A 12,659-nucleotide genomic window follows, 5' to 3' on the forward strand; every position below is an offset into this window, starting at 1 on the left:
GACGCCGCTAATAGTGTGGGCTGGTTGAAAAATGAAATTATAATTTCTTAGGTCCTTAGGTAATTTACTGTGCACATGGTGGGTCTTTGCAAACATTATTACATACTCACCACATTTTCGTCATTCTTAATTACACCACTTTTTATGCGGGAATCGAACCTGCGCCATCACTGACATACCGGAAATTAGAATTATGTAATTTGATTTAACAACAGTTAATAGGTAATCGGAGTTGTTTTGGTCTGTAGCTATTGGTAGTTAGTTGTTAGTTAAATAAGAAGATCATACCTTAGTAGGTTCATGTATTAACTATAAGTAAATGTTTAGGGTGGTAATAATACTCATAATAGATTGCACAAAACATTTTAATATAAACTTAAAAAGTCGTACAACAATATGAAAAATTATTATTGACTAATTATATTAGCGGACATGGAGAGCCGCATTTACTATATTATGCAAATATTATATTATCTTTAACACTTCCATCGAATATATCTTACAAAAGAAAGAAAAATAAAAAGTATCTTTATAATAAAAAATCTCATTACGCTAAGTTTTATTATTATTAAACTTACATTATAGATTTTATCTACAAAATACTGTAGCTTTTCGGTCAGTTTCTCAATCGACAATCATACCGATATTATTACATACATTACGTAATAATTTAATCATAGGGCGTTAATAACGTACATGTTAAGGTTGAAATCATACAACTAGGCTTAATTCTAAATCAAAATATAAAAATAGTAAAAAATAGTTGTACATATCAGTTTAGGTACAAGATTGTGAGAGTTGTGCATGGATCCGGCGTCCGGCGGCGGCCGCGCTGCGCGTGCGCAGTCCCGCTGCACTACCCACTACCCACTACTGACCTCCATTGAAAAACTGAGCCGAGCGCCAAGTGAAATATAAAAAAGATAAATAACACATAGTATTTATTTTTATGAATTTGCATGCACCCGTTATCTTAATGAATTGAGAAATATTTTTTCTATCATTTATTCATATTCATGTCTTTTATAACAATATAAGTATACCATACACGCTAAGGCCGGAAGCCGCGACGCGGTCGACCGGCAAATGTACACAAGGACTAATATCTTCTTAAAAAAATACTGTTAGATTGAAACGTAGCTAAACCTATAATATATTATGTATAGTATTATAATAATTATTATTATAAGGGTACAATCGTACGAGTGATGATTACACTATGTGAGATCTCCGACGCCTTCGGGCGGCCCGCCGCCGTCCGACCACGTCCCACCGGATATGCAAACATTTATTACAACATACGAGTACAATACATAGGTACCAGTACACTATAATAGTAAGTATGAATTATCAATTTCAATATTAAAAATACGTAATTTCTCTATTGGCCTCGTTTCCTCGTGAAAAATTAGACGATTATCGCGTACGAATATATATTATAATGTATACATATTTAAATATCAGTATTTCTCTTAGATCGGAGGACGTATGTATACAGGCTCGCTCTAGAAGGTACGTCGTCGTAAGCGCACGCGGCCGTTCGGCCTATCGCTCCCTTACACCCTACGAATATATCGATATCGAACGAAGACATCAAAAACTTGACTCAGCATTAAATATTACGAAAATAAATCGCCGGCGAGTCGCGCGGCAGATTATTGCTCCTATCGATAAATTTACACATCGACGTAACGAACGAGAATACAAAAAGTTATGGAAAATCGTACGGATATCACAAGCGGCGGGCGGCGCGGGACGCCCCCGCGGAAAATAAAAAAATAAATCGCGGCGCGCGTCTCTCTCGTAAAAAAGTAAAGACTCTATGAGCGGGTCGCGCGGGGCGGCTAGCGCGCATGCGCGGCTCAGTTGGCGAGCAGCAGGTGCGCCGGCGCCGGCGGGTACGGGGGCGCCGCGCCCGGGGCCGCCTCGCGCCGCGACACGAAGTACGCCGCGGGGTCCGAGGCCGGCGACAGCGCGCGCGCCGCCAGCTGCTGCTGCATCGCGCGCTGCTTGATGTAGTTGCTGAACTCGGTGGGCGACATGCGGTTCGCACGTTTGCTGCTTGTCTTGAGCTTGGTGCTGCCAAACTTGGTCTGCGCGAACGTCGCCGTCGTGAAGGTGAGGGGTTGCGCGCGGAAGGGCGGGGCCGGGGAGAAAGCGGCGGGCGCGGGGGGCGAAGGCGCCGCGGCCGGCTCCACAGGCCGGAAACACTGCGCCTCAGGGTTGAACGCACGAGTCACCTGAAACGTGATCACACATTAATATTACATGTCTTGCGAATGAACCCAAGGAAATCTAAAACCTCGCTCCACATTAAATATTTATCGGAAGAGAAGTCAATACAGCTAGAGCTCTATATTTTTGGCAGTAATGGATGGAATACAGTTTGAAATGTTCCAATTCTATCATAATATAATTCCAGTAAAACCAGTTTAACATGCTTTAGAACCAATGTAAAAGGCCTCCACCCCACATCCTCCCTATGCGATCTAATCGCTGACATTCATTGGCGTCTCGATAGATGTGACACATGAGTTATTAATCGATGATAACAACTGGGTTGCGCCATAAACCGGCGTTTATTGCCAAAACATCGTCAGTATGATAATAATTAATTGGACCATTATCTGCCGAAGGAATAAATTTTATTTACGTCCATTCTCAAATGCACATGTTAGCCAATTATTTATGAGGCATGTAGCGTGTAGCGATGAAAGCTTCCTAATGCAGAACTCTATACCTACTCTCGATTTTTTCTCGTAAGGACGTTGGAAGGGCTTTTAGTACCTACTCCCTAATATGTCTTTAGACTAAAGAGCTAGCTGCAAGGTTGAAGTCCTCACCTCTCTATCGGTCCTCTCATCGGCGGCTCTCTCGTCGCTACTGAAGAGCACCTTCACCGCGCCCTTCTCTCCGATGCGGTATGATACTTCGCCTAAAAAATCAGATAAAAAACCTTATTATTACCTTTTCCATTTAACACATCTTCAATCAATAGATTAACGTAATTCTGTTGCGTGATCGACAAGATAATTCATTTAAAGTTGTTTTTCATTTGTTTTTACTTCGAGACTTGGCAGTAAGAAGACTTAACAGCATTTATCTAGTTCAGTAGGAAGATTGCGGTCCAGTTGCAAACGCGGGCGAACAACAATCATAATTTATTATTGTCCTAGGAACATTTGTTTGCCGGCCTCGTACGTATTGTATTATGCAACGCTAGGTATGAGGCATCTGATGTACCTACCATTATTCATCTACCCCTTATCTAATCGCCTTGCTTGTTTTCTAAATCCATACTTCACGTACCTACATTATCATTAACTTTCAAAGCCAATTAAAATTCCGACCAGATTGATGCTAATTGTCATTACAATTATTTCATACCAACTACTGTCTCATTTGTTTGTCAAAAATAGATTCGCCATTACCACGGAGACATGATTAAAACTATAATGGGAAATGAAGGTAATTTTATCTTGGCAACAGGCAAAGTTAACTATGGCAATACTTGCTCTACATAGATTGTGTGTGACGTCACAGATTTGGCAAACGATGCGGCCAAGTGAGGCGACGGCTTGGATAGCGTCAGAACTTCGTAGATAGTGACGTATATCAAAATTTTCCCACAACAAAACAGAAACATTGTGCCAGCGTGGTAGTAACTTCGAACAATATGTTTCCAGGAAATAAAGTTTCTTTCGACTGACCTAGATTCCCTGGCACTGCCTTTTACATAACGCATACCTATTTACTATGTAAATGCGGGGTATGGAAATAGAGTGTTTTTAACGTTTACCTGGATCGACCCAGACGGCGAGATCCCGCGGTAGGTGTTCGAGCACATCCCTGACGGGAACTCCTGATTCTCTCGCTGCCCTCTCCAATACGGGGTCTAACGGGCCCCCAGTCTTGAGACACCGGAAGGCAGAACCTCTGCACGGCCGGTCGGGGTACCAGTGTCCCCGGAACTTGTCTTTCAGCGCCTTCTCCAGCTCCTCACCGAAGATGTTGACGCGCCGTCTTGGAAGCTTGTTGTATAGGTAGGATATGACGAAGTTTAGGGCGACTTGCACTTCAATATGCATTTTTGGTGTCACTGTGGACAAGGAAACAATATTATAAGTTTTACAGAAATATGAAATACAATTATTTTTAATAAAATTATGGCTACTTTTATAGCTCTTGTTTGAGTTATTGGTTTATGATATGAATTACAAAAACTAAATTTAAAATTCTAACATAACTGGGTAAACAGCATGAACGAATTTGCCACAGCCTTCATTTGCCCCTGACAATGACAAAAAAGGACCGTAGCTACATAAATAAAAATCTGTTCAGAAAAATACATTTCCGTGCACGGTAACTTTATTGCAAATATAACCACAAATCGATTTTGTTATGCGACGTAATCGAAACAAATAGGAATTGAATCGATTCGTTACTCAGAATAGTCGTCCTCGGTGATTTGCAACTCTAATATTTAAATGTCAATTAGTTTAAAGACGATTCCGCGTATAAATCGATTGTCTACAGTAGTTAAAAATAGTTTATGGGTGACATTTTGTCAGATTAGATCGTATATTTACAAGAGTTCAAAGGACGTTGGTTTGTTTTATAAATAAACTAGCTGACCCAGCAAAAATTGTTTTGCCTAATAATTTGTTTTTCTAGTTGTATGTATTTTTAATTCCAAATTAAAAAAATACAATCAATTTCGTCCAGAAAATTAATATTTTTTTGTGTGAGTAACCCTCATCACTTAGGGGTATGAAAAATAGATGTTAGTCGATTCTCAGATCTACTGAATACGCAATAAAATTTGGTAAAAATCAGTTAAGCCGTTTCGGAGGAGTACGGTAACTAACATCGTGACACGGGAATTTTATATATTAGATATTTGTTTGAAATTAGAATTGTTACGGTTTGTTGTGATATCCGGTCGTCGATCCCCCGGTCTGGATGTTGGCTAACGCTTCCGCACTGAATTAACTTTGGCCTTCCGATGTGTCGCGGCCCGAGTCGTGCGGTGAATACAGACCTACGCAGTTACAAGCTGTAATTTACCACGTACATTATGAAACATGAGTGTAGGTTCTTCTTTCTGTAGGTACTTGTAATTATTGCCGTGTTTTAAAATGACTGATTTCGCATCGATCTAACCGAAAAATAGTTAAGCTTAAAAACTATAGGTACACCTACAGATTTTCACAATATAGGTACGTAAATAAAGTTTTACAACATTCAATCAAAACAATAAAACTTATCGATATTTGTTGACGTTCATAACGAGTTCGAACCTGTGTTAAGCATAGTGCGGCTTGTAAAATAAAACGTTTACAATATTCTTTCTGTATTACATAGCGAGAGTCACGTGTTGGACTCGTGCGTGACTTTCTCGGTTATTTCCTATACCTCTGTTTAGCCATCGTAATCATCTAGAAATAAACAACTGTCGCATGAAATGTTTATTTTTGGTATCAGGTGAAATTTTGCCAGAAAACTCGTTTTACGATCGGCGGAAATATTTTAGCACTAATTTGCCGAAAATTACTCTAGAAGACCAATTCTTGTTAATGGTTCGAGATGAAGAAAATTGCTTTATTTGTAGAGAAATACCCCGTATCAATTAAAATAATAAAATTAGAATCATCCTTTACTATTTGACTGACGGTTATCGTTATAAGTTTAGATCACACAATTAGTAATGGGAGGTACCTACGTCTCTCAGACCAATAACCTATGTCTATTCTCGAATAAAATGTTTTTATTCCTATCTATAACGTTTAACTGACATGACAGTAGAATATAATCAACTCTATCCAACAGTTAACCTTGAGCCATCAATTTAAGATTTATAGATAAAGTTTGACAAGATCACGTCAGCCATCTTTAATCGAAACGATTTTATGGCACGAGGCCTATGATGACATGTAACCTATTAAACTGCTGAACTAATATTGATCGAAACGAAATCGATCATGACATATAATAAACCGGTCAACACGCGACTCTCGGCATTTCTTACAAATATTCCGTATAAAATGGTGACCCATCAAAGTTATGATCGTACCAATCATTGACATTATAACGACCAAAGATACCGGGAAATTTGAGAAAATTTAATGTAATACTATCACGGTTTTTGAATTACAGCCTGATGAAATCATTGGAGTCTTAGAAATAGGGTTCCGTTTTTGACTTTTGACACCGCAACCCAAAAAATTGATTCATTCACAGATTTTGAGCTAAATCGAAAACATAATTTATAGTTTGGCTAATTCTTTTTACTTAACTAAAAAAAGGTTTACAACTCCTTCATTTAAACTAACATCCAAGTGAAATAGAAATAGCATCATATATAACTTAGCAAACAAGTTGTATTCTAAAATTTTAGAACCATTATCTTCACTTGTTTATTAGGTACCATGTTTATCTTGTGAATGGGTACTATTTCGTAGTTTAGCCGACAGCTGGAAACTTCTAGACGCTTCTAGTACATTCCTTTTCAGTTGGATGTCGCTAGATATTTCATTTGTACGTGATAGTAGTTCTAAGAGATACGCTATGAATGGTAATGCATTTGTTTTATGAGATGTACTTAGATTATAGCACAATATAATGATTATAGGGTGGTTATTATGGTGCTAATCCATGAATGTCTGTTCAATTGTTTGGTATCCATTTATTAATTGTATAAAAGTAGGTACCTTATGGTTTGTGCGATAAACACTTTTTCATAACCATACAGTCGAATCGAGATACTATGTCCAAAGAAAGTCAGAAGAAGGGGACCGTTGGACATATATACCTAAGTTGACAATTGATCGCTAGAGATATAGCTGTCAAAAATGATATTGGCATGATGAAAAAACCGAAACTTACACAATTCCTGCGGGCAGTGTTTTAGTCGCGATATACCTTTGACTTGATATCATTAACTTTTTAAATCGAGTATAAAAATAGATCTTTTAATATGCTAAGCACGGAAAAAGCGTAGATTTATTCATTCATCAAATTCAAAATCAACATTTTTATACTATCTTTGTGTACATAAACGAAAACGCCGAAACGTTTGGTTCAATAGAGATATCTACATACATCGGGGATATAATAAAAATAAAATATCGAGGAGATTGGGAAAACATGGTCGCCGTTGAAAAAATATTCGCTGGGAGATCAATCGTTGATACTCTTTGAGGAAAACACAAATATTTGTCTTCAAAGTTTCTTTAGGCGGTTTGTTATGAGATTTAACTTGCGGTTCGTTGTTTGAAGGAATTTTGATAATATATTTGAGTACTTTACCATCAGTAAAGTTGTTTTTTGTACTTTGAACAAGTGGTTTTCGTTAAGAATTCTTAAGGTTTTCATTCAATAAATTATAAGCGAGTTCATTTTCGATAAAATTGTCGAGTGTGTAACATCTATACCAGTTAATTTTATTGCGCTGTACTCAATATTCGTCCTTCCATATCTCATCTTATTTACGTTCTACGATTCTCTTAGCAACAAACAAGATACCCCAAAAACATTGATAACATAATTCAATCTATATTCTACGTATACCGCCTTCAGACAGTACACATGGGATCGTTTGACTATCCTTATTGTATTTTCCGGGTTCAGCTCAATTATCCTCAATATGAGAGGAAAGATCGGGATATATCGAGTGGCTGCCTCTACCTAATCTGCTACAGAACTTTAGATAAGGCGCAAACTGATGGACTCCAAGAAAATAAATGAAAGCGACCCAAAACCCTTTGAAGGGCTCTCTGCAAACTTCAAGTACCAAGATAAGTTTAGGATCTCAAATCGAATGACATTTGTTCAGCCATCTTGTGAGGAAAAAACGATTTGAGATTAACTTCTTAGTGAAGTTAATTTAGTCTGTATTTGTTCAAATTTAAGGCTGTAGTACCGAACCTACATTTAAGTATATGTATAACGTTTTCAAGTGACTTTTAAAGGGTATAAAAAGATCGTAAAATGTCTACGACATGTAAATTTATCGAGACCAATTTCTGTTTTGAGTGCCAATCAATATTATCTTGTAAATCGATTGTTCTCTCTCTTTTCATTTTATGATACGAACGTGTTTTTGTTTTTTCTTTATCTCCAATCTTCGCAAGTTTCAAATAGCGAAATGTATTACAGATGACATATACAATGAATTTAACAGTGTGTAGACGCGGAAGTGTAAAGTAATTCAGAGCAAATATGTAGGTTAGTTGTCCGCAGTTAGGAATGAGGCTTCCAGGCACATTTTCCAGTTAAATGGTTCCCACCATTATATCTCAAACAAAGCCACCCTTGTCACGAGGAAGGTCATGATGAGAAATGGCGGCCGACGGATGTGGCCCAAGAGAAAAGCGAATGCAATATAATGATTTAATTTTCTCAAAAAAAAAAAGTTTTTTTTCGGGCAAAAAACTGTTATCTTCTTTAACACTTAATATAAATTAGTAAAACGTAGGTATTTATAAATAAGTGTACCAACGCAATTTAGAGTCAGAATATTGATAAAAAAATTACGTCAAAAAAACAAATTAATGTTAACACAATTATTTAATTAAACTAATGACGTTATACAATTCAATTACACCATTAATAATCGATATTTTTCACCGTGAAAATAAACAATAAATCAGGAAATGATAATACGATGGCAACATTGATAACACGTCTATTCTCCACGTTCTTATTCGTTTGAATATAAGCATATCTTTTATCAAGAGTAGGTGCAGTGACTATTAACTCATTACACTGAACATTACTTTACTATATTAGCTTCTATACATACCTACCTACATATATATTATGTGTAGGGGTTAGCTCGAGAGAGGCTTATTCAAAGTATCTTTATCTAAAACCGTAATGTAAGAAATAATGAACAAAATATAACTATGTCTATTAAAACGTCTATGCCTAAACTGGGATATCACTTGAGTCATTATAAAATGATTTCAGTAAACTCTTAAGAAATCATAATAGAGTAAACAGAACAAATCTTTAAAACACCGTAAAATTATACGCGTGGTAACAAATACAAATAATAAATATCTAGTTATAATACGTTGCAAGAGAGAACATTATCTACAAAGCTTTAAGATTCATTATCTTTTGAAATCCGCTATCGCTTATATTTTAAAACAAAAATATCGCGGCTTTCTGAGCCACGGCAGTTTGCTTAAACATGTGAGCCGTTAGTTTGGAGGTCGAATAATTAATTTACCTAAGATTAATTACACAGGTGCTGATTAGCGATTATAGCCCTAACAACATTTATCCTAAGGCTGAATATATAGGTGGTTTAAAGTGATATGCTAAGCAAAACTGAGCTAAACTATCTGTCTCAATTTCTGACTACAAAATCTTTACAAAATCTGGGCCTACAAACAACTTACAGTTTACATGGATTGCCGCTGGTTTTATCTCTTAAATGTATTGGAGTGACAAGTAAATATGATTAAAATCAAATTAATGGCATTTAAGCGACTCGGTAAGCGTTTAAGCTTGTAAAGATGTAATTTGTCTACTGGCGAAAGATAATTTTAGAAAAGGAATTAATGATGATTCTAAGAGGAATTCGTGAGGGATTCGTGAATATAGGGCCAGGAAGGCCCTATATTTTTGAATTTTCTATATATAGTTTCTTTATCGTCTTTTGTTTACAGCAATATTATGATTGATTTTATACAGAAAGTTATTTTTTTCTACTATACTAGTGACTCCGAATCGTGTAGGGAAGACTATCAATAATATAACCCCGCAGATACATTTGTAACAATGGTTCCTGTTTCCCGAAGGGGAAATCAAACATTATGTTCCCAAAGAAAAGCAAGGAAACACAGCTACAAATACATGGTCTCTCTGTTATTGGAATATATTTTTTGTAAGGATAGCAAAGAGCCTCGGTTTTAACGTAAAAACGTTGGTCAAAGATTGACAAAAGTGCGCAGTTTTTTGTTTTACACTTGAGCATATTATTCGGTAGACTTCTCGTGGTTTGCGGTAATTATTGATAACTATCAAAATGAAAAGGAGAAAGGGTTTTAATGTGATTGAATAACACAATGATAGTATAACTTTCAAGGAGTTTAGGATTCGATGGTAAAAAGATGGAGGGAGAAAATATTACACAGTAAAAGCACAGGCAATCATAGTGAACTAATTGCTTGATATTTCCTCGTTGCAACAGTTAAACTGTTCACCCACTTACCTACATACGTTTAGTAAACAAAAACTCAGCTCAGTATCGATAACCGTTATTATTTTTCACTTTTTAACTAACCTTCAGTTTTCCATTCCTTTTTTCAGTTAACTGGATGATAACCAGTACTGAATGATTCATACTCTCAAGATTAACTTGTTTCAGACTGAGATCTTATAGCACTCATTGTTAATATTGAACTGACTGTTTCTTTATAATATCGATTGGATAGAATCAAGATAAGGGTTTAACTGATAAGAGAACATAAAACATTATGTACTTAGATTGTTGTTATTTCCGTGATTGGAGTAACGATATTGAGTTTTAAAAATGAGTGAAGAATCGTCTATTTTTTTTTGCACAGAGACCAATAATTGAATGCCTATATTTTAATAACAGTATGACATCAAGCATGTTATCAAAGAATTCATAAAAGATTCTGAAATTGGAACTATATCCTGTTTTGACTCTTTCAGAAACTTTTCAGACAGCACCTAATCTACGTAATGAAAGAAGAAACAGTCAATAGCCAGTCTGATTCGCGACACTGAAGGTTCCGTACAAATAAGTAGATACAGAATAAGAAAAAATTGGTCTCCCATTATATTTTTGACTGTACGTCTTTTTTTTTAATCGAATGGACCGACTGTCAGACGGTGAAATTGGAATATTGTTGCGTTTTTACTCTAAAGGTACGCCAAATGAAATATTCTGGAATGAAAACTAACTCCTTCTTCAAAAGCCATTCAAACATACTACAAATAAAATAAACACAACACAAGGAAAAACTTGCCCTACAAAAACCTTACTTCATAACCAGCTATCAAAAAACACCAAGCAAGAAAGCGTGCCTACATTTATTAACCCTTAACTCACAAACACTTAAGAACGTTCGTGCAATAAAACGGTACGTCTATAATAATCCTGTCACGTTCAAATATAGGGGTTAAAATCAAATTATGTTGTATTAGCAACTAGGTCAAGTGTGAAGGAAGTATTTAACTGCAAGTTTCTTGCTTTAAATTAACATTCTTAGCGTTCTGACCGACTTGTATAGGGGTTTATGGCAATAGTCCAAATGCATCAACCTTTTTTGACGTTTCTAGGTCTATGTTTTTTATTCTGGTTGGTTTAATCTTTATGGAATGAACTTTTTCATTCAGAATTGTTGTAAATATAACTCGTACCTAGGGTGTTCTTTTTTGAAGATTATAATATGATTTATACAAAAATAACAATAAGCTATCGTTTACGTTGTTAATGCCCGTGTTACTTTCCTGTTCTGCCTAGTTATCTCAGATAGTCGGCCTTTTCAAAGCATTTTCGTAAACATTCAGTTGTTACATCTATACTTCTATACTAATATATAAAGCTGAAGAGTTTCTTTGTTTGTTTGAACGCGCTAATCTCAGGAACTACGAGCCCAAATTGAAAAATTATTTTTGTGTTGAATAGACCATTCATCGAGGAAGGCTTTAGGCTATAAACCATCACGCTGCGACTAATAGGAGCGAAGATACAATGGAAAATGTGAAAAAAACAGGGCAGGTATAAATCATAACTTATATATTCTACCCACGGGGACGAAGTCGCGGGCAACAGCTAGTCTCAAATAAGGATAACGACTTTTGGAAAATTTCACACCTCCCGAAGTTCATTTTTGAAGAAAATACATAACTAAAGAAAAGCTATTACAAATACAAACTTTCGAGGTAACATTCAAATCAATCCGAAAACAAATATAACTTTAGTAGTAAATTAAAACGTTATATAAACCAGTTGGAATCAGGATATGAAACGTTAACATAAATAGCGTTCAAACCTAATGTGTTCAGTTGATAGTGAGTTGTCACGCTATCTCTATGTCATGGCATTAGATAGTTTCAGCAAAATAACGATGTTTCAGCGTTTTCATGTAATTTACGATGTGTGAGTTTGTGTGTTAATTGACTGGTCTAGTGGTTAGTGGCAATAACTGCTGTACCGGAGGTTGTGGGTTCGATACCCACCTAAGAAAATATTGTTCGATTGTCAGATGTCAACACTGAAAATCACTTGATTCAAACCAAAAAATAATGTAACTTCCTTACATTATTTTTTGGTTTTTTCTAAATGACAGTGAGTTTTCTCATTTCCTTCTACCAAACTGACGTGACTTTTCCTCTGGCCACAATCCCTCACAACTCAATCAACATGTGTAAGTAGGCCAGTCTAAGTCTGTACTCGATACTATAAAGGCACTAATCGATCTGCGAACGAAACCGAACGTTTTGAGGACATGCGGCCTTAAGTTCGCCCGTCCTATTTATATCAGTAACCCGGTATCGATCTGTCGCCCCACTAGCCGACAACCCTCCATTCACAACCAAGCCAATACAACACCTATCACGGATAAACAAAGTTGAAAATCCTTTACAGAGAAGCCTACATTGGTTTTAAATAGCCG

At 36.3% G+C, this 12,659-nt stretch overlaps 1 protein-coding gene across 2 annotated transcripts in view; it reads right to left on the minus strand.

Annotated features, from left to right (window-relative positions):
- Positions 1 to 347: 347 nt before the first annotated feature.
- Positions 348 to 12,659, minus strand: part of LOC113504582 (protein Tob1) — a 47,950-nt gene continuing 35,638 nt past the window's right edge. For both annotated transcript variants that reach the window (XM_026886953.1, XM_026886952.1), the window contains exons 2-4: positions 3,800 to 4,099; positions 2,844 to 2,935; positions 348 to 2,240 (exon numbers count right to left, since the gene is read on the minus strand). In XM_026886953.1, the coding sequence (XP_026742754.1) occupies positions 1,863 to 2,240; positions 2,844 to 2,935; positions 3,800 to 4,088 (759 nt within the window). In that variant the 5' untranslated portion in view covers positions 4,089 to 4,099 and the 3' untranslated portion in view covers positions 348 to 1,862. The remainder of the gene's footprint in view (positions 2,241 to 2,843; positions 2,936 to 3,799; positions 4,100 to 12,659) is intronic.

This window comes from Trichoplusia ni, chromosome 22 (assembly GCF_003590095.1).
Source record: "Trichoplusia ni isolate ovarian cell line Hi5 chromosome 22, tn1, whole genome shotgun sequence".
NCBI lineage: Eukaryota > Metazoa > Arthropoda > Insecta > Lepidoptera > Noctuidae > Trichoplusia > Trichoplusia ni.